This window comes from Tetrao urogallus (assembly GCF_951394365.1).
Source record: "Tetrao urogallus genome assembly, chromosome: 18".
In the NCBI taxonomy this organism is placed as follows: domain Eukaryota; kingdom Metazoa; phylum Chordata; class Aves; order Galliformes; family Phasianidae; genus Tetrao; species Tetrao urogallus.
Genome location: NC_136831.1, coordinates 6,245,453 through 6,266,206, shown reverse-complemented (window position 1 = coordinate 6,266,206; position 20,754 = coordinate 6,245,453). Strand labels below are relative to the sequence as shown.

At 46.0% G+C, this 20,754-nt stretch overlaps 2 protein-coding genes across 3 annotated transcripts; one reads left to right on the top strand and one right to left on the bottom strand.

Moving 5' to 3' along the window:
* Nucleotides 1–475: 475 nt before the first annotated feature.
* Nucleotides 476–2,320, bottom strand: TEN1 (TEN1 subunit of CST complex; the record flags this gene model as incomplete). Its single annotated transcript, XM_079544395.1, has 3 exons — nt 476–612; nt 1,963–2,120; nt 2,235–2,320. The coding sequence occupies 3 exons, from the start codon at nt 2,318–2,320 to the stop codon at nt 476–478; spliced, it is 381 nt and encodes a 126-aa protein (XP_079400521.1).
* A 1,429-nt stretch (nt 2,321–3,749) lies between these two features.
* On the top strand, nt 3,750–20,754 carry ACOX1 (acyl-CoA oxidase 1; the record flags this gene model as incomplete). 2 transcript variants are annotated; one of them, XM_079544399.1, is made up of 14 exons in its annotated part: nt 3,750–3,861; nt 5,264–5,423; nt 12,759–12,919; nt 14,614–14,721; nt 15,193–15,312; nt 15,850–15,965; nt 16,191–16,360; nt 16,663–16,825; nt 17,642–17,832; nt 18,029–18,208; nt 18,800–18,905; nt 18,992–19,135; nt 19,533–19,739; nt 20,704–20,754. In XM_079544399.1, the coding sequence occupies 14 exons, from the start codon at nt 3,750–3,752 to the stop codon at nt 20,752–20,754; spliced, it is 1,989 nt and encodes a 662-aa protein (XP_079400525.1). The 2 variants fall into 2 exon arrangements, with proteins under 2 accessions (XP_079400525.1, XP_079400526.1); XM_079544400.1 differs by lacking the exon at nt 12,759–12,919 and adding an exon at nt 9,710–9,870 and having other exon boundaries at nt 3,753–3,861.

The following is a 20,754-nucleotide window of genomic DNA, read 5'->3' as shown; positions in this document are numbered from 1 at the left end:
AGTCACCACAACCCAACAGTGCACTTGTGGACCCGTAGCCATGCAGGGCTAGCAGACTTTGCACTGCTGCCCTTTACCTCTCATTTGCAGCATGTTGGCAGCACATGCGGATGTGTGCAGATGTTTAACTAGAGGTTCAGAGACTTTGCCTTTTACTGACCTCTCCAAGCCCTGCATTACAAAAGAACTGCTGTTAACTCAAGCACCCTTTTTCCTTAACCACTCTCTTAAACAACAAATTTGCTTCCCAGAGTCATTTTCCATGGTGACAACTGGCACAAACTGGCAGCTCCACATTTACGTACTGGTTCAATCTTCATGTACTTTCCTATTTAGTGACTTCTCTCTTTGCCATGGCAAAAAGCAGCAATGTTTCAAACCCACCTTCTAAATACACTTTCCAAATGTTTTCTACAGATGGCAGCTGCCAGACGACTGTGGTGGGGACCAGCACAGGCTGGGGTCAGAGCTGCTGTCAGGACGTGCCAGATTCCATCTGCTGCTGCCTCTCCTGGAAGTACTTTCTCTGCTCCTGGATGGCTTGTTCCAGCAGAGGCATGTTCATCCCTTCCACACAGGTCAATATTCGGGCTTTTATCACAGGACTCTCACCTGGAAACATAGAGGAAACTTCTGTAGGAAGAGAAAGAGAAAGAAGTAGAAGCTCTGCGGCACACAGAAAGCTCCCTTTCTGGCAATGTACACTTCCAGGTGGCCAAATAACCATAGCCTGAGCTCTTGCAGGACGCTGCTCTGGCTGCACGCCTCCACAAGCAGCAGGTTAATTCACGATGTGCTTCCTTCCTTCTGCCTGGTCAGCTGCCAAATGCCAATGATTGCCACTGAGCTCCCTTTGCCAGGTGAAGGCAGAGCCCAGGATACCACACAGCATCCATCCACCCCATGGCTGCACTGAGCAGCTTTGGCTTTTCCTATCTGAAAAGCATCAGGGTTGGGTTTAAGCCAACCTCTGCAGGCAAGAAGAGGGGACAACAAAGCTGGGCATAAAAGAGGCTCAACGCTGCCTGTTGAGCCAGGTTCAATGAACCAGCAGTTCATTGGTGGACTCAGGTGCTGCACTAGGGGCCAAGCCTTGTGAACACAATCAGCCTCGTGCACACAGCCTCTCAGCCTCCTGCCCTTTCATGCCTACAAAATGAGGTCAACTTGCTCCTAGGCAGTGACAACCAAAATAACATGCCTTCCTAAAGGAGCTTTGCAGCAGAGGCTTAGCAGGTGACTCACCAGATGCCACATGCACTGTGGCTTTCCACCCATTGCTGAGGGTTTAAAGGGCACAAATGTGAGTGTTTGTTATCAGGTATGGCCAGGACAACATTTGGGATTTGCTTCATAGCCCCACAGCCCAACTGAAATCCCATGCAAAGCTGGAATAACACTCAGGGCACCCCAGGAAGGCCAGCAGGATAACAACAGAGTGACAACAGGGTGACAAAGCCTGCCCATTTTCCACACGCCCCATCTCTGAGGGCAGGGTGTAATTAAAGCCTTTCAAGGATGGCAAAGACCAACCCAGCCAGCTCCCAACACGGTATTGCTGCAGTCAGCCACACTCGGAGCGAAGGCAATTGACCGTTGGTTTCATAAGCTGTGCTGCTCAGGCACTTCTGGCTTCCGAAGAAATCTGCGCCAGAGCACCGGGTTTTCATCAAGATAAGGGCACTGGTTCCTCAAGCAGAGGGCACTCCAGCAGTGTTGTGCATTTTCCAGCACTTTGCAGGGGGGCTCATTTGATAAGAGCTGTAGCCACGGTATGGAGATGAATGCTGGAGCAGGGGTAGCAAAACAGCTTCCAGGGCTCCAAAGGTTCATCAGACTCTCAGCATCAAGTGCCTGAACCCACTGGACAGGAATTGAGACTGTGCAGCAGCATTTCTGGTTAAAGCCAACCTTCCTTTACTCAGTATCTAGTGTATCCAGCCAAACAGAGACAGCATTTACCTTCCCTGCGTTCAGCCTCTCCCAGGACCATGTAGAGAGATCCCAGCTGGGCTTCAAATGGTTCCACCAGTGTGGTGTCGATGTGGACGTGGTGCTGGGCTGAGCCATGCTGAGTGCTGAGAGTGGCTTCGGATCGGGCCAGGTCATAGCAGCTTAGCCTGGGAGCAATGGATTTGGGAGGTGCACAGCTGAGATTGCAAACAAAGTCAGGGTACAGGGGGGCCAGTGGGGGAGCAACCCGGCCTGCAAGGAGCCCACGATACCCTCCTCACCTGCCAAATGTCCTCAGTGCTTCCCCTTCTGGGATGGAGCTGTTGATTTCCCATGGGAAGTAGTACACCCCAGCACTTGGCAGCATCTCACGCAACCACCACTGGCTCTGCAAAAGCAGATCTGAGCTCCTGCTATCCCGTTCTTGAACCAGAACTGGGTAACAGCATCCCAAAACTCCTCCTGTGCCCAGGTCCCCCAAGCAGAGGGCTGCAGGAGCTCGCACTGAGCCCTGAGCATCCTCCACAACACGCAGAGTGAGCTGGAACAGGATGCAAAGCAACTTCAGCATGGCTTTAGCTTTGCCCAGCCAAAGCTGAGGCCAGGTACATGGCTGTGTCCTGCAGTAGTTCCTTTTGGCATTGCGTTCTCTCCTTTCTAGGGTCCTTGGGTTCAGCATGCCATGCATTTATTTAATGCACTGCTTAATGCATGCACAACATCAAGTACAGCATACTGCACGCACACTTAGTGCACTATCTCATGCACTATTTAGTGCCTGCCCGGTCCCAAATACAATATGCTACATGGAGATTTAACCAGTTATTCAACAAAGCAATTATGAAATGCCTGCCTGCACGTGCAGCATGTTATGTGCATTCAGTGTTGCTATTTAATGCACAACTGAATGCATCCTTAGCCCCAGGTGCAGCACTTATGTGCACATCCAATGTGCTATTTAATGCACAGCCAGCCTGTTGCATACAGATTTAGTGCACCATGTAATGCAAGCTTAGCCTCAAACACCAAGAGTTCAATGCACGCTTAATTCACAAGGAAGCCAAATCCCAGATGCAGCACACTGTGTGCATTCAATGCAATTTGGGGCGGGCACAGCCACGGGTGCGGCATGCTGTGTGTGTGATTCCATGCAAGCCCAGCCGAGATGCACCATGCTGTATGCACATGTGCAGATCGTAATGTGCACACAACGTGCACTGCACACACAGCTGCAAAACTGCATGCATAGTTTAATGCACTCCTAGCATGCATGTTGCATGCGCATTAAGAGCACGATGCAACGCACGCCCAGCTCCTCATAGCATGCAGCACACCTATTCAAAGCACGATGCAATGCACGCCCAGCTCCTCATAGCATGCAGCACACCTATTCAAAGCACGATGCAATGCACGCCCAGCCCCAGATGCAACACGCTGTTTGCACACCGAACACACGCGCCGCACACCCAGCTGCAGCCGCACGCGTTTTATGCAGCCGCACGCGCTCCCAGCTGCAGCACGCCGGGCGCGCGACTGAAAGCGGCGTGCAACGCTCGCCTGGCTGCACGAGCGCTCAGAGCACGGCCGGCCGCCTCCCGGCCGCACGCACGACTCGAAGCGCGGCGCAGCGCACGCGGCACGGCACGCAATGCAGCCCAGCGCGCCCACACTCACCGCGCGGCCGCTCGCGCCCCGCCCGGGAAAGGGGGCGTGGCGGGCGGTGACGTCAGGGGGCGGGGCTTCGCGCGGAGCCGGGTGGAGGTCGGGGACGGACGGGGCCGGACGGAGCCGCCGCGATGATGAACGCGGATCTGCGCAGGGAGCGCGCCGCTGCCACCTTCCAGCCCGAGCTGCTCACGCACATCTTGGATGGAGGCGTCGAGCGAACCCGGCGCCGAAAGGAGATCGGTGAGGGCGGCCCGGCTGCGGGGAAAGGGGTCCGGGCCGGCTCTGCGAGGAGGGGGAGGGGAGAGAGGGGCTCGTAGGAGCGGCTCGGGCTGCCTGGAGGGGTCCGCAGGCCCAGCGTGTCCGTGGGGGCGGGGAGCCCTGCACGGGACTGGGGTGAGCCTGGAACGGGGCCTGGTTCGCCATAAATTCCCCTTCTCGCCGGGTGGGAGGTGGCTTCCCGCGGCTGTGTTGGCTCTCGTCCTGCACTGTTGATAGAATCACAGAACGGCCTGGGTTGCAAAGGACCGCAGTGACCATCCGGTTCCAACCCCCTGCTATGAGCAGGGTCGCTAACCAGCAGACCGGGCTGCCCAGAGCCACATCCAGCCTGGCCTTGAATGCCTCCAGGGGTTCAACCTCCTTGGGCAACCTGTTCCAGTGCGTCACCACCCTCTGTGTGGAAAACTTCCCCCTCATATCTGACCTAAACCTCCCCTGTCTCAGCTTAAAACCAATTCTCTTTGTCCTATCACTATCAATCCATGTAAAAGGCTCCTTTCAAGTACTGGAAGGCCACAATGGGCTCACCCTAGAGCTGTTACCCAACAGCACGCTGTAACCTGCTTCTCTCCCCTCATAATCATGGTATATGGCACCTCTGAAATGCTCCCATTTCCTTCTGTGCCCCTGCCAGAGTGGGACAATAATCGGAGGGAATGGCTTCAAGTTGCATCAGGGGAGATGTAGGCTGGACGTTAGGAAATACTGCTTCTCTGTTGTCAGGCAGTGCAATGGGCTGCACAGGAAGGTGATGGAGTCACTGACCCTGGAGGTGTTCAAGGAATGTTTGGATTTGGTGTTGAGGGACGTGGTTTGGTGAGAACTACTGCTGATAGGTGAATGGTTGGACCGGGTGATCCTGTAGGTCTTTTCCAACCTTGGTGTTTCTGTGATTCTGTGTCTGTCACAGGCTGCTGTTGCACAACTTCTGTGCCAAAGGGGATGGCAAAAATCTGTAGCCTCAAGGTATCTCCGTTCCCAGTCAGTGCAGGGGGAACAAGAGCAGTGCCTTCCTTCCAAGAGCCGGTGGCGATCAGATGTGCGTGAGGCAATCTGATTCTGCAGTGCTGGGCCGTGGGAGGGTGCCCTGCTGGTCTCACATCACTGAGTGAATCTCCTGTCGTGTCCAGAATGTGCCCAGTTTAAAATTTGGCTTATGGCGAGCACCATACTCTGTGTCCTGCTGCCCAAAATGCTCTGAGAGCTTTATGACTTCTTTCCAATTTCATTACCTTTTAATTCAGGGTTTCAAGTATTTTGGTATCTGCAGCCTGAGGCACAACAAGTGAAAAGCTGAACCATTTCATGTGCAGTTTATCGAGGACTGTAATAACTGAGTTTGTTTTCCTCTGTCTGTCTTCAGAGGCCTTAGTGATTAATGACCCTGACTTCCAGCACGAAGATTTGAACTTCCTCTCCCGCAGCCAACGCTATGAGCAAGCCATCAGGAAGAGCTCTCTGATGGTGATGAAGTTAAGAGAGTATGGAATTGCAGACCCGGAAGAAATCTACTGGTTCAAAAGGTACTTAGCTGTAGAATGTGCTTTGTGTGTGATAAAATTCCATACGTTAGGGCTGCGCTTTAGTTTTCTATATAGAAAAAAAGACCTGTGCTAAAGCCTGTTGAATTCTAACCTATTGATTTCAGATGAACACCTGTTGATCAGAATATTGTCCTTTCCTAGATTTTTAGCTAGAGATACTTTACTAAAAATTACTCATTTTATTACAGAAGGTCCAAAATGGGGCTTGTAGGCTGAATTGCCAAAAGGCGTAAAAAATACACTGAAATATTTCAGCTTTGAATGGATCTGGTGGGGCTGGAGCTTATGAGAAAATCTTTTAAGGCTGTTTACTTCACTTTGCACTTAGGCCTAATAATGTTGCATTGCAGACATACTTGAAAGTGTTCCAAGACAGCTTGTAAGTTCTTGTTGATTGTGCCTTCTCTGTCCTGTCTCTTTCAAGCTGCTGGTGCTGTAATGGTTCCCTTTGACCTAGAGGCTATTTATTGTATCTGACTTCTGTTTATCTGATGATATTAGCCTTGGGTAAAGTTGATAAAAAGAAAACTGTCTTTATATCTGAGTTTCATTGCTTCCAGCTTGCAGGGAACTTGGTTCCTGACTTTGACGTGGTTCTGCCCTTGACTCTATTAAGCTTTTTCTGTTATAATCAAATGAGCTGCTTAACAGAGAGATTGCACAGCCGTAGAACTCTGCACATAGGGCTGGATGTATCCCCTGGCAGATTTCACAGCCAGTGTACATGAAGTAACACACAGTAGGATCACAAGCCCTGTTGAGTGGATTTGTAGAAAAGCTGTCACTGGCCTCAGGACAAAAATATTGGGACTGGTTAATTGAGAACACCTTGGTTAATTGGTTAATTGGGAACACCTTGTCTGCTGTGGTTTTAGTTCCAAAACTTTTAATCTATGCTGACCTCAGTCGTGAAAGGTTTTGTGGAGAACCTGGTAAGCATTCTTTTGAAAGCTGCTATCAGTTGACAGTGATAGCAAGGAATTCAGTGATTGTATTACATTACAGATGGTGAAAGTTAATGATGCATTTCCTGCTAGACAGGAGTTTTCCTATGGGAAGCAATAGGGAAGTTATTGGATTATTTTCATGGAGAAATTTTAGGTTATTATATGCAGTATACCAGCTGATAATTTCTATGAAGCTTACAGGATAAATGCAGTCTTTTCTAAAAGATGTGCAGCTTTAGCACATAGCTGACAGCATTTTGTGAAAACAGGCTGCCTCAGAAGCAGCCCAATAATAGATTTCAGTGACTTTCTTAAAAGCTGATGTGGAGAAATGGTTTGGATTTATTTAAACAGGAAAACAGAATGGTTCTGGTGTTGCAACACGCCTTTAATGAAGTTTATGAAACAGATTGAAGCCCTTGATTCAGCTGTCAAGTTGAATTCACTGTGATTGGCAATCAGATTCCTACATATGGAAGTTCAGGAAGTTTTGCAGTAATACACCTCGTGATCATCCCCAAAGGTGGCAGGGACACATTTACTTGTATAGGCAGTGATTGTTAGTGAGCATCTTGGGGAATTCTGCATTAACTGAGGTCTCTGTTACAGTCTAACTGCAGCAGAGTGCAAGTAACTGTAGTGGTTACCTCTGGAGCCCAGTCAGTGTGGGTCCGGCAGGCCCAGCCCTGCTCCTTGCCCACTGAGGAGGTCCTTCCAAACTCTTCCTCAAGAGTTACCTGAAGAAATACAAAAGCTAGAAAGCTTTGCTTGCAGGCATTGCTCTAAAGTAAGTGATCCTATCCTGTACCTCAATGTCTGGAATTGTTAATTTAGCGTTGGAGTCACAGGAAAACAGTCTTGGCTTGTGTTATACTCTGTAGGTAGATTCTCCATCAGGCTAATCTGTGAAATCCAAATGCCTTTTCCTGTGTGGGTGGCGTTTGTTGCTGTGAAATTTGGAAAGAGCTACGTTGCCAAAGTAGGGTGTTACTACACATCCTCTTGTAAGTGGCTTTGGAACTGCAGTCTGCTTATTGACTCACTGATGGAGCAAATCTGACTTCAGACCAGCATGGGGACCTTTGTTCACCGCTTGAATTGCTTGTGCTAGGTGTAGCTGTTCACATTCAGTATTGATGTAGTTGCACAACTCAGTCTCTAGAGAACAAGCTGTGTAGGCAGTGGCGAGTGCAAAACGGGAATGTAGAAACTGAGAGAGGAAGCAGTAAAAAAATACAAACAAAAGAGAATCTGTTTGCCCTCCTTTTGCAGCCAGTACCTCCTCAGTTTGCCCTGAAAACAGGATTCTCTCTTGTCATTTTGACCATTAAAAGGCACGTTAATCAAATCCTGGCTGGTCAGTCTGGATTAGCAAAGTGAAAAGTTTCTGCTGTAGTTAGTTAGCTTTGAGTTCTGCTTTCAGCTTTGCTAACATAGGAAGCTGTTAAAGTTCTACAGGTTTGGTCAAAGAAATAGTATGACTTCCCAACACCAGGATGTTATTAGGTATCAGCCTGCAAAACACCGGTCTTCAGTCTGAGAAGGTATTAGATAAACACAAGGCACCTGGCAATTGTGATTAAATGTACTGATAAGCAATGGAAGTTGCTGCTGTCAATTCTAAGAAGATTTTTCTGGAGCATTGCCTTCAAAGAAGCTGGGTCTGACCTGATTTTTGTGACCACAAAGGACATGCTGCACCTTTGCACAAGTTCTGTCAATGGCTTCTGAAAACATGCAAAGGACTCCTTCCCAGGCTACTCTAAGGCAGTGTATTTCAAAGTCAGCACGTTTTCTCCCTCTTGTCCTGTGGGGCCTAAAGAATGGACAGCTGGTAAGAGCACTGTAGGCAGTGAGGAGCAGTGCTGCTATTGCTACACAGATCCTGCAGCAGAAGAAAAACTCACTGAGGAAACCACAACAGTGCTGAGAATTATTCTTTCTCCTCATTCTTGTAGCGTATGTAAGCCCCTGATCAACATGGTAACTTCTGCTTTGTAAATGGGTGCTCCTGCTGTAGGCAGCAGCAGACTTTCTGGTAGGAAAAGCATCTGCAATGATCCCGAGAACTCTGGATGCTGTACTTGCATTCACACCAGTACAGTCAGTACATTAATAGCAATGATAGGTTACTTGATGACACTAGTTTTGCTCCTAGTCCATTTGGTATCATCCCTTTAGAATTGTGCATGTTGAACGTGCAGCTCGGTGGTGCTGGTAAAGCTTTGTCCTCCTTTCTCACCTTAAGGCTAATCTGTACAGTTTTCATAGGGATTCTTGAATTGTCAATCATTTATTCTCTACTCCCAGGCAGTCATTCCAGGCATGCTGTAAAATACCAGCCACAAATGTTGCTGTAATTTGAAAAACTGTAGGTGGTATCTGCTGCTCAGTGCAGATCTGATGGCAACAAACTCTCACACATGCTCCCTGGGCAGGTGTTGATACCTAGCAATGGAAGGATGCATTTCCCTCAGAGGTCTCTTAAACAGGTTGAGGAGATCTTATGTGTATGTGCAGGTATCCATGGAGAGCACACATTTTTCTCCCATCTTCGAGTCTGGATGGAGGAAGCATTCATTTACAGTCAGTGGAAGATGGAAGAAACTGCTCAGGCTCTGCAGAATGGTGAAGGGAAGGTGCTGTCATTTACTGCCTAGCTTTTACACAAAGAAAATTTATAGCAGTTTTGTCATGGAGTTTGTTTTATTTGCCTGCCATTGTGGCTACAAATCATAACATAATTTGTTTTGATGAAGCGTATCTAAAACATCTGATTTCCCTTGCATTCCTTCCAGCATTAGCTTGTAGCAGTAATTTTAATTGAAGGTGAGGTCGTGATCTCACAGCTGATAGGGGCAGATAGAGATAATACAGAACTCTTCAGAAAAGCGCTTGGTAACTTAAGAGGCCTTTTTCCTTTTCAGTACATAGTGCTTCTGTGTGTTGAAGTACAAGTAATGACCTCATTCTAGACCAGTAGCAGTTGTGGGGCTGATTACCACCAAATCTGAGGGATGGGGGGAGAAAATTTAGTTTTCCTGTCTGAATTTTAAGTTCCCCATGCATCTTTGTGGAATAATACTATTTAACTACACAACAACAGCAGGAATCACAGGGTGAATAAAATGCCTGAAATCAACATTTGTTTCCCATTAGCACTGCTTCCAGTGCCTCCGTGTTTGGAGGCTGGTTGTGGAATAAGGAAAGGTGGAAATAGCAAACATAATCTGTCTGGTGCTGCAGCTGGAGAAAAGCCGTTCAGGATCGCGTTCTTGGTGAGACTGAGATCCAGATCCCTCTATTTCTCTCCTGTAGAGCATGCTTGGGCAATTTCACTGAGCCTTTCGGTCTGCACTTCAGCATGTTTCATAAAACCATAGAGACCCAAACGACTGATGCTCAGAAGAAGAAATGGCTGCCTCTGGTTCGTGGAGTCAAGATAATTGGCACCTACGCCCAAACCGAAATGGGACATGGTTAGTTCCTTCAGGGATCAGTGGGTAACCTCGCTTTGGTAACTCCAGTTTGTAAGTTTGTGATGCTCCCTAGGTAAATCTAGGAGGGGGAAGGTGAAATAGTTTGGTTAACCGTTGTTTTCTGCCTGACAGCAGGACAGCTGTTTCATTGCTCATCATAACAATCACAGGATTCCTTTTGGTCTTTTCCAGAAAGCACCTCTTAGCTGATCACTTACTTCATAGCTGTTTGCCTTTGTTTTAATGTCAGGAGGTTGTGCAGAGTCCTGGGAGGCTGCATTTCAGTTGAACTCGTTGGGACATATCAGTCAACAGCACTGTGCTGTGGTTTTTTTGCCCAAGTCCAAGCATGTACATGCAGAGTTCTTTGCGTGTGCTCAGCCTGCATCAACGAGTCAGACAGAGACCCTCAGGTGCAGTGTAACGTGACAGGATTGCACTTTGTGTCTTCAAAAGTGAGGTATGCTTTGTCCCAAGCACTCTCCTTCCAGATGCTACTCTATTGCAGCTGTAGAGCTTCATGGAAAGATTTTGGTTCCAAAGAATGGCAACATCTTATTTCCACCATTGAGCACAACTGCCTTCACTTCTTCAAATGGAAGAGTGCTCAATGGATAAGAACATGTTTTAGGCCAGAACGTGGAATTATGGACATGAAATGCTAACAGGAATAGTTTAACAAACCATTATTGGTTCTTATGCTGGCATCTGGACCTGGAAAGCATGATATATACAAGCCTGGACATCTGCTGGAGCTGGATGGTCTGTCTGTTGGGTTACAGCCACTCATGGTAGTGAGAAATCTTCATAGAAGATGCAACGGAGAAAATCCTTTCCACCCTTCTGCTCCAGAGAGAAGTATGAAACCTAACGCAGCACGGGAAGCTGAGTCCAAAGGATGACAAAAAAAAAGCTCCCTAACTTGATTTGCTTTTTCACACAAACTGCTTTAATTCAGACACGCAGCTATGCTGAAGTGATTGGATTTACTTGCTGTTTCACATTAGATCATTGCGCTCTCTTGCCTGGTGATGGTTTGATTTGCTTGTCGTTCTCACATTTGGTGGTAAAATTTCTATTTTGGCACTTAATTGAACTAACCTGGTGATAGTATGGGCAAGTGAACACTTTCCATACTGAATAATGAAAATACAACTGTTTGGCATTCCTGCTGTGAATGTTGAAGATCTATTTTCATCAGCAAAGCTTCTGCAATAATTGCCACTAAGCTCTACTTAAATTAAACTCGATGGTTAGGAACTGGTGGTGGGGAGACAAGCCTCTGGGTTACTGACTCAAACCCCAGCCTGGATGGGTGGTTTGAACGCAGCGTGTGCCTTCTTGGTAGCCTGAGTTGGTTTTAACTTATTTATAGTGAATGATTATTTGAAACAAAGTAAAACCGAAGCACAAAGCACAGAGCTGAAAGGGAAACAAAAAGGAGTAATTGAAGCACTGTGTTGTTTTTACCTGGCTTATATCTATTAGTAAGTAAGGGTGTTTTTTTCAGTCTTTGACTGTCAGCTGCACTCACTTAAAATCTGGGATTCCAGATTAAAATAGCCACTAGTCCTCAGTTGAGCTTGATCACTGCTCAGCCAGAAAGGGTATAAAGCATTGCTGCTGAGCTTACTGTGTTTGGTATTTGCAGATACCTGCAGATAAACTCACCTTCAGTTGTTAAAAAGCTCTAAGGACATAACGAGTTCATGTTCGTGTGTGTTTAGGGGTGGCACAACTACAAAGTACTGATCCTGAATCTACAGCCCAGCTGTTTTAATGGCTTGCATTCTGTAGCATGCAGTATTGTCAGCCTTGCACGTTAGGGACTGATGCTATGTAGTTTATTTCCTTTACATTTGTAAGCTAGAAAATAATTTTGAAAAGAGTTGAATTTTGAGAGGCTTTTCATGTAAGTGAAATAATCTCCAGAGGAATGGCTTGTTGTGGAGTGGAGGAGACAAGAAGGAAGAGTGCTCCAAGTCCTCAGAGCAAATAATACCTAAAAGATTCTATGAAGCTCTTATTTTATTTTTATATCCAAAGACTTACTGGGCCATGGAACCACCCAACAGTGATGTCTGGTGGAAGAGTAACTCCAGTAACCCGTGTTTACGTGGAGAGATGTTGAACTTTTGATTTCCAAGTCCAAAAATGTTGGCTTTCTGGCCAAATGATGATCACAACTTTGGGTTGCGCACGCAGAGCACTGTCTTGTTAAGAAGGCTGTTAAAAACAGCAAGAGGGGAGGAGATGGTAGCTGGGATTTTAGGAGGCTAAGGCAGTACATACGATGTGTATCAGACCTCCTACTATAAGGAGTTAGGCTCTTAGGCTCTTAATAAGGAAACAGGCTCTTAATAAGGAAAGTCCCAGTAAAAGCCTGGCTCATTGAACGAGATGAGCTGGGACTTCGGATGCTCTGTGCCCTCAAATAATGAAAAAGACTGTGGACTTTGCTCATTCAGAGATTTATTGCATCCAGCCTGACCACATCTTCAACAGACTGCCGTTCTGACTCAGCCCAGTTTTTAACTGAGTGTGCTCTGCTTTCCAAGCCATGCTGAGGGTCTGGTCTTCCTTTTTTGGTTTGGATTTAGCCTTCTCGATTGTACTGAGCATGAAATGACGTGCATGCTACAAATGCATTTGGTGTAAGATTAGTAAGAAATGAATTGCATCATGCTTATTTCAAAGTAAGCATGTTTTGTATTGCTCAGATCTGAGGAAAGGACAGTGCTCTGGCTTGCTGAAATACACTTGCTGAATTCTGATTTACACTGTTTTTTTCTTTTTGTCTTTTCCTCAATCTCCACCACGAATCTTCTCGCTCGCTTCCCTCCCATAACACTGCCTTCACACTCCCATCCCATGGCACCTTTTCACAGCTTTGTTCATCGTGGACGGCCTGAGCCTCTGGATCTTCATCTGGGCATGTTCCTCCCTACCCTTCTCACCCAGGCAACCCCAGAGCAGCAGGATCGCTTCTTCATGCCTGCCTGGAACCTGGAGATCATTGGCACTTATGCCCAGACTGAGATGGGCCATGGTACAGTACATTCAATACATGCTATTGTTAAGAATGGCTTTGTATACAAAGGATTCCCCTGCCTGGGAAGAACTGTGTGTGTTTATCCCATGGTCTGTACTCGTGTGGTTGTGGCTTACAGGGAGGAGTGGGCTGCTTGTGAGGTTATTTTTTTAGTAGTCCATAATACCACACGCTGCTTGGCCTTTTATCCCCTGTGATGGGAGAGTTTGTAGTTGTAAGTAAAAGCATACTGAGTGCTCCTCTTGTGCCATTCAAACCAGCAGAACACCTCGTGCTGTGGTGCGACTGTGGTGGTGTCAGTCTGATGACATCTGTGCATTTCTATGCTCACCATTCTTTCCAGTGTGATTTCTGCTTTGCCCTAATTGACAGTCAGTGTGAAGACCAAAGGAACAAAGCTTTCAGACACTGAACAAGATGCCAAAAGAGTAAGAGCTGTTTGTCACCTTGGGACTGACCTTGGATCAGAGAACGTGTGGATGGCTTGGTTTCAATGCTCATGTTTTGTGGGGTCCCCAGTTTTTCAGCTCATTCTTATGTGTTTGTTTTTTTTTTAATTGGACCACAACATTTTTTTATGTATTTATCTGAAGTAGGTTTTGTTCTTTATTGCTACTTGTTTGCTTTCAAGCTTTGAAATGGACTGTGGCAACTCCAGCAGTATTGAGTGCAATACTTTTAATCCAAGTCTTACACCTTGAGAAACTAAGTTTGACACCTGAAGGTTGCAGATAAGAATTACTCTCTAAAAACGAGCAGGGTTCACCTTTGTGCTGAAGGGCAGCGTGGAGACTTTATGAAGCACAACACAGCTGCAAATCTGTGAAGAATTCCTTGCATCTAGTGAGGTTCGAAGACTTTACCAGCAGAGTAAGTGTTAAGCTGCCCACGGAAGCCTACCATTAAGCTCTGTGCTTTGGGAACATGCAGGTGCATTAAGGTGATGTCCTTTTTTTTTCTTCTTGAAACTCTGGTGTAAAGTTGCTGGCTCTGCTGTGCTTTGCCAGTCCAGGCTGTCACGAGTTTTGCAGCTTGTCCAGTTTAAAATGTAGTCACAGTGATTTTTTTCACTGATGCAGAGGCTGCCACTGCTGAGGCAGGTTTGTGTGAGTTGTGGAGCAAAGGGTTGAAGGCAGAAAACAGTTTGTACATGGAGTTGTTGAGGTATTTTGCAGTCTGCTTATCTAACTGCATCAGTAAGAAATGCAGGCCCTTACTTGTTATCTTGGAGCTATGAATGACAGATTGCTCCATCAGGAGAGGAGGATGTAGGCCTGAGATGATGGGTGCAATTAGTTTCATCTTGTGGCTGAGAAGTGTGTTTGTTCATTTTGCACTTAATCAGCCTGCAGTTTTAGTGAAAGCCAGGTAATCGTAGTGATGTGGACCTTGGTATTGACAGAGGGCTTCTGGTATGTAATAAGAAGCAGGTGTCAGATTGGAGGTGCTTGGAAACCAATTTTAGACCACTGAAACAATAATATGTTTTCAGAGAATTGGCTTCAGATCCCAGAATATGATCTGAATCTCATTTATTCTTCAATTAATTAATATTGAATCCTTTAGAAAGCCAGAAAGTAAAGTTAAAACTTGTCCATTGCTACTGGAGTTCAACTTTCCATTGCTCAGTTCAGTTATTACTTGTTTTCTGTCTGACTTTCTGCCAAAATAATGCGTTTGCTTGTTTTCAGGAACTCACCTTCGGGGTCTAGAAACTACAGCCACTTACGACCCTGCTACCCAGGAGTTCATCCTCAACAGCCCCACTGTGACCTCCATTAAGTGGTGGCCAGGTGGACGTAAGTGTATCTGTATGAATCTTCAGGATATGTGAAAAGCTGAGGCAGTGGTGACATGTATCACAGCAGCAGAATGATGGTGGAGGCTTGGTGCGAGGAGTTGCCCTTTGCACTAGTAACAGATTTATCAGGGCTTACATAAACTTCTGTGCTCTGGATTATTGCTCTGAATCATTCACTCTGTGCAGATTTGGTATATTTTTCTCTGCAGTATTAAATCTTAGTGAAGCATTTGAGGCTTCAATAAGAAACTTCCCTTGGCCTTACTGCCAGCTGTGCCACGGGCTCGGTGTTGTATAGCCTAAAGAATAATAATTTGCAGGCATAGGCAACCTTGTTTGTCTAGCTGTGGAATCTGGATGGTAATCAGTGTTATTAATCTAATAACATGAAAAATGTTAACTTTGCATCCTGCTTTAAAGGAAATAAGACTTTTGTGTGTTGCCTTTTTGACTCCCACTCCTTCTGTAGTTGGAAAGACCTCGAACCACGCCATTGTTCTGGCTCAGCTCTACACTCAGGGCCAATGCAAGGGACTGCATGCCTTCATTGTTCCCATACGGCAGCTGGGCACCCACGAACCTTTGCCAGGTAACAAATTCCCTTAAGGATTCAGTGCTCATGGGGCATCTTCATTTCTGTTTCTCTTTGGCTACGTACAGCCGCGTGTGTCTTGTTAATGAGCAGCTTATTGCACTCGCTGGTTTTAGTGGGTGGTGGATTGTAGGCCACAGGACTTGAAACTTCAGTCTTACTGGTGACTGGGCTGCTGCTGACTTCCATGTCATGTTTTCAATGCGAGGGTCAGTCTGGAATTTGATTCTGTTCCCTTGTTTGCCAGGTAGGGATTCTGTAAGGCAGCACATGCTTCTACGTCCTGAAAAGGGCAAAATAATAGTTAGAATTGAGATGGATTGTTTTTAGAGATAACTACCCCAGTCACTATACAGTAGGAATGCATAAAAACAGTGAGTGCCCTTTGTTTTGATGTTGGGTTGTTTTTTTTTTTTTCCCATTAAGGTCCTACTTAGCTGTTACTCCTTACAGCATCAGGGCTTTCTGGAAGGCATCTTATACCTCTTGTGAAGTGTTCCTCTTTTGTAATGCAAATGGCTTTGTGTGTGGCAGGGATTACAGTGGGAGACATCGGGCCCAAGTTTGGTTATGATGAAATGGATAATGGCTACTTGAAAATGGACAACTTCAGGATTCCTCGGGAAAACATGCTGATGAAATATGCTCAGGTAAAGCAGTGAATTTCAGCAGATGCCATTAAGAAGTGATGCTTCAAGTGCTGTAGTTGCACAGTGCCTTAAAAGGCACTTAAGGCACTGTGAGTTGCACGTTATCAACTCCTTGTTTAGGTGGGCTGCTTGGAAGTACTTTCTGAGCTTCGAGCTCGAGATACGAATGTGTAAAAGGGAGAAAGCTTTAAAAATCAACAGGCTGTATTTTTTTTTTTTTGGTAGGTTGAACCAGATGGCACCTATGTGAAACCTGTCAGCGATAAGCTCACCTATGGGACCATGGTGTTCATCCGCTCTCTGATTGTAGGAGATTCAGCTCGCTCCCTGTCCCGGGCTTGCACCATTGCCATCCGCTACAGTGCAGTCAGGCACCAGTCTGAGCTAAAGCCTGGGTAAGTGCAGTGAAATAAAAGAGCAGCTTGAATGCTGACAGAAAATTCCTGAATACTGGAGGGGGAAGGGACTCTGACGTTGTTTGCTTTGGCGTTTGATAGTTTTCAAACAGTTTTACATTGCAGAGTGAGTAATCTCCTGTACTTGACTGCCCTTGCCCTGCCGGAGACTTTCGTTGCACAGTCTGGGATACTCTGCTGTGAGACAGATGCAGCTGCTTCTGTTGAAGTGGAGTTGAATAGGAGTTACGAGCAATTTGCCAGTCGCTGCCATGCTATAGCTCATCAATCTTTTGCTCTAGGGCACCAGAACCCCAGATTTTGGATTATCAGACCCAGCAGTACAAACTGTTTCCACTTCTGGCAACAGCATATGCTTTTCATTTTGTGGGAGCCTACATAAAAGACACGTATCATCGTGTTAGTGGGGACATCAGTGGTGGAGATCTGAGTGAGCTGCCAGAGGTACTGTATGCTTTGGGAATTGGGGGGTTCTGATTTTATCTGAGAAGTGCTTACAGCATTGGGAGGACAGGCGTCAAGCCTTTTTTGTTTTCACTCCTGAGATGTCTTGTAATTTAGATTCAGTGAACACAAATCTAGTGTGTGCGTGGGACTTATTCTGTCTTGTTTGCACTGTTCATTTAGCAGTGCTTAACGAGAAAAAATAGATTGCAAAGAAGGCAGAAGGCAAGTGTGTGTGTATATGTAATGTAAAGGTATTATATAAATATCATATATAAAAATTCACTTTCCAGGAGTGACAGCTTATCATAGAATCATAGAATCACCAAGGTTGGAAAAGACCTAAAAGATCATCCAGTCCAACCGTTCACCTATTCCCAATAGTTCCCACTATTGGGATCTATCCCTCACTGGAAAGTGGAGACTGGGCTTAGGTCTGTGCTGTAGCTTGATTGCTCTTCCAAGTGAGCAGAGTAGAACTGACGTGTTACCAAAGGTATTGAGGGATTGGTGTTGTAAAATGTTAGTTTTCAGCTAGGGATTCTTTTGAGAAGCTGATGTGACAAAATACAATTGAAAACAGTTTTCTATCTCTACGCGTGGTGTAGAAAGGATGGGATGCTCAAGAGAAGTCTTTACAAGTGTGGAGGCTTTCATATAAATAGTTCAGCTCAGGAAAGAATCCTTACAAACAAAACAAGACCCCGTGAGGTGGTGTTTTTTCTCTTTTCTGGGAGCTGCAGTGCTTAGTAGGTACGTGTGCAAGGTAATAATGGATTATTAAAATAGCTAACTTGCTTTCCTTTTGCCCATCAGCTGCATGCCCTGACAGCAGGGCTGAAGGCATTCACTTCCTGGACTGCCAATGCTGGCATTGAGGAATGTCGGATGGCCTGCGGTGGGCACGGCTACTCTCGTTGCAGCGGCATTCCTGACATCTATGTCACGTTCACCCCATCCTGCACCTACGAAGGAGAAAACACAGTCATGATGCTGCAGACTGCTAGGTATGGTAGCTTCCACGCCGTGACTTTCTGGCCTTGGCATTGGGATGTTTGCAGCTGAAGTGGTGTATTACTATGGAGCAGGACTCTGGTTTTGATAAATGCACAATACCTGCAACTGTTCTTTGCTACATCAACCTCAGGTAAAATGACTTCATTGAGACAACTAAGAGTTGCTGTTTGTTGTCTTTATTTTCAGATTCCTTGTCAAAAGCTACAACCAGGTTAGTTCTGGTCAGCGTGTTACTGGCATGGTCTCCTACCTTAATGATCTCTCCAGGCAACGCATTCAGCCACAGCACGTGGCTGGTAGGACTGAAACTGTGCGCATTAATGATCCGCTCAGCTTGGTAGAGGCCTACAAAGCACGTGCAGCCCGGTGAGTTCGTGCTTGTTAGACTGAGCAAGGCCCTAATGAAGTCGGGTGTGTTGGCAGGTGGTGGTGTTGTGCTGCTTGTTCGTGTGAGGTTCTCAAGGTACAGTTTGTAAAGCTTTGCTTTGCGTGCCACTTTACCACGCTGGGACAGACTGAAGGGCTCGGAGGTTACAGGAGGCTACGTGCAACCTGGTTACTCTGAAATATCTTTCTCATTTCAATATAAAGTATATTCAAGCATACAAATAATACCAACGTTGTTTAAACTGCTCAGTGATCTATCTGGAGAGAAACAATCCTGATACTAAAACGTGTTGTGAAGGAAGTGTGAGAGTAGAACAGATTACCTACATATGAAGAGGTATTCAAGCACCAGTGTTTTGTTGTTAAGTGTCTTTTTCTCCCTGCACAGCTGTGTTGTGACTGCACTGATGGTAGGTGTTCTAGAACTAATGCTTGCCCCAGGCTATGTATTCTGGTTTCAAGCATAATCTCTGAATTCTTATATGTTAGATTAAATTCATATGAATTTGGTGTATGTCATCTTGTTAAAGTGGTGTTGCTATAGAACCTGTTTTTCTTTTCCTATAACAGGCTTGTGGAAGCTGCAGCAAAGAATTTGCAAGCTGAACTGAATCACAGAAAGAGCAAAGAGGATGCCTGGAACAAAACTTCTGTTGACCTTGTGCGAGCATCTGAGGTCTGTGATGTACTTGGTGAAGAGGGGTGTGCTAGGACTGCTCACCCCTTTGTGGACCTAGCTCACCTTCCTCCTGTCTCTTGTAGGCACACTGTCACTACGTAATTGTGAAGCTTTTCACAGCAAAGCTGTCTGAAGTCAGTAATGCAGCTGTCTGTGCTGTGTTGACTGAGCTGTGCCTCTTGTACGCGCTGTATGGGATCAGTAAGAATGCAGGGGATTTTCTGCAGGTTGGTGTCTTTCTCCAGTACTCTTCAGTCTCTAGAGCCAGAGTTCTTGTTCACAGAGATGCTTCAAATGCAGAGCTGCACAAATGGTTAGGCCTAATGTTTTGGCTGCTCACTTAAGTAAGGTCAGTAGCAATGCAGTTCTGATGGAAGGCTCTTATGAGGTTTCCCTTGTTTTCCGACAGAAGTAGAGTTGGATGGTAACTGTGCCAGGCATCTTCTCATGCTTGTACCCTATGACAAATCGCCACTGGGGTCAGGGGGAAATCTTGCATCTGAAGAACCACTGGATTTTTGGGTGGGGGAAGGCTAACTTACGTTCTGAGGGGGGAAGGTTCTTGTCACTTGCATACTGGTGTGATAATCTGGTCGGTTGGTCTGTTTGTTTTCTTTTTCCAAGGCGGGTATTTTGACAGACACCCAAGTTACTCAGGTGAACCAGCGTGTGAAGGAGCTCCTGGCTGTGATTCGTCCCAATGCAGTAGCACTGGTAGACTCCTTTGACTTCCACGATGTTCATCTTGCATCTGTGCTTGGCCGGTATGATGGCAATGTGTATGAGAACATGTTTGAGTGGGCAAAGAAATCCCCACTCAACAAAACAGAGGTAAGGAAACCTTATTTATTCTTAGGTTATGTGTGTCCAGGGAATAACTCAATTTAGAGTTGTCTAGTTATTCATCTCAGGGTGGGGAGGTGCTGAAATCACTGGTGTTAGTGGACCAAAAGTAGTTACCTGCTTCAGGTCCTCTGCTTTCAGCATACTTTGTAGCTACACTCCCACCTGTACCTCACATGCAGTCCTGCAGGATACTTTTGAGCTCCTCAGTTGCATGTGGGAATCATACTCTGCCTAGAGATCCTACTGGGTAATGTAATGGAATTTAAAAACGGTTGTCACTTGCTCTTAATTCTGTTTAGTGACAATAACTGTGGAAGCCTACCTCTTCCCTGGCAAATCTTCCAGTGCCTTGAGGCAGCAGCAGTGACTGTAGAAGGAAATCTGCTCCCTTGTAGTGCTTTGAAGATGGCAGGTGCAAAGGCTGTAGCCACAGCTGAGCTAATAAAAGAAACTAAACTGGTTAAGAGTCAGTGTCCCTCTTCCATCAGTCAAAACAGAACTGTAAATCCTGTCATAGTGGTCTTTACTGACTTTATTTGATTCAGACAGGCTATCTTCTAACAGAAGCTGCCAGAAATTGCAATTATAGTTAAATCCCACCAGAGCACGCTCAGTTTTCTTGTGCTTCTGAAGTCAGACAGACTTAGGATCTTCCTTATGGTCTGCCAATTTTCTTTTGATTAGAAATGCTAAAGAGCTGTCTGTGTGGCTATAAAATAGCTTGCATTTTTTCCCTTCTTCCAAGCAAGGTAGTGGAGAAACATTTGTTTTGAGCTTATATTCTCATCGTTTGCCATCCAGGCACCCGAGTGCTCATCCCAAAGGACTCAGGTGGCTGTTCTAGGTCCTCAGATGCTTCTGATTCAGAATTAGCTTCACACATCTTGAAAAAAGTGTTTCAAAGTGTGGGCCTGATCTTGCTGTAACCTCTCTCTTGCCTTCTTTACAGGTTCACGAGTCCTTCCACAAACACCTGAAGCCAATGCAATCCAAGCTGTGA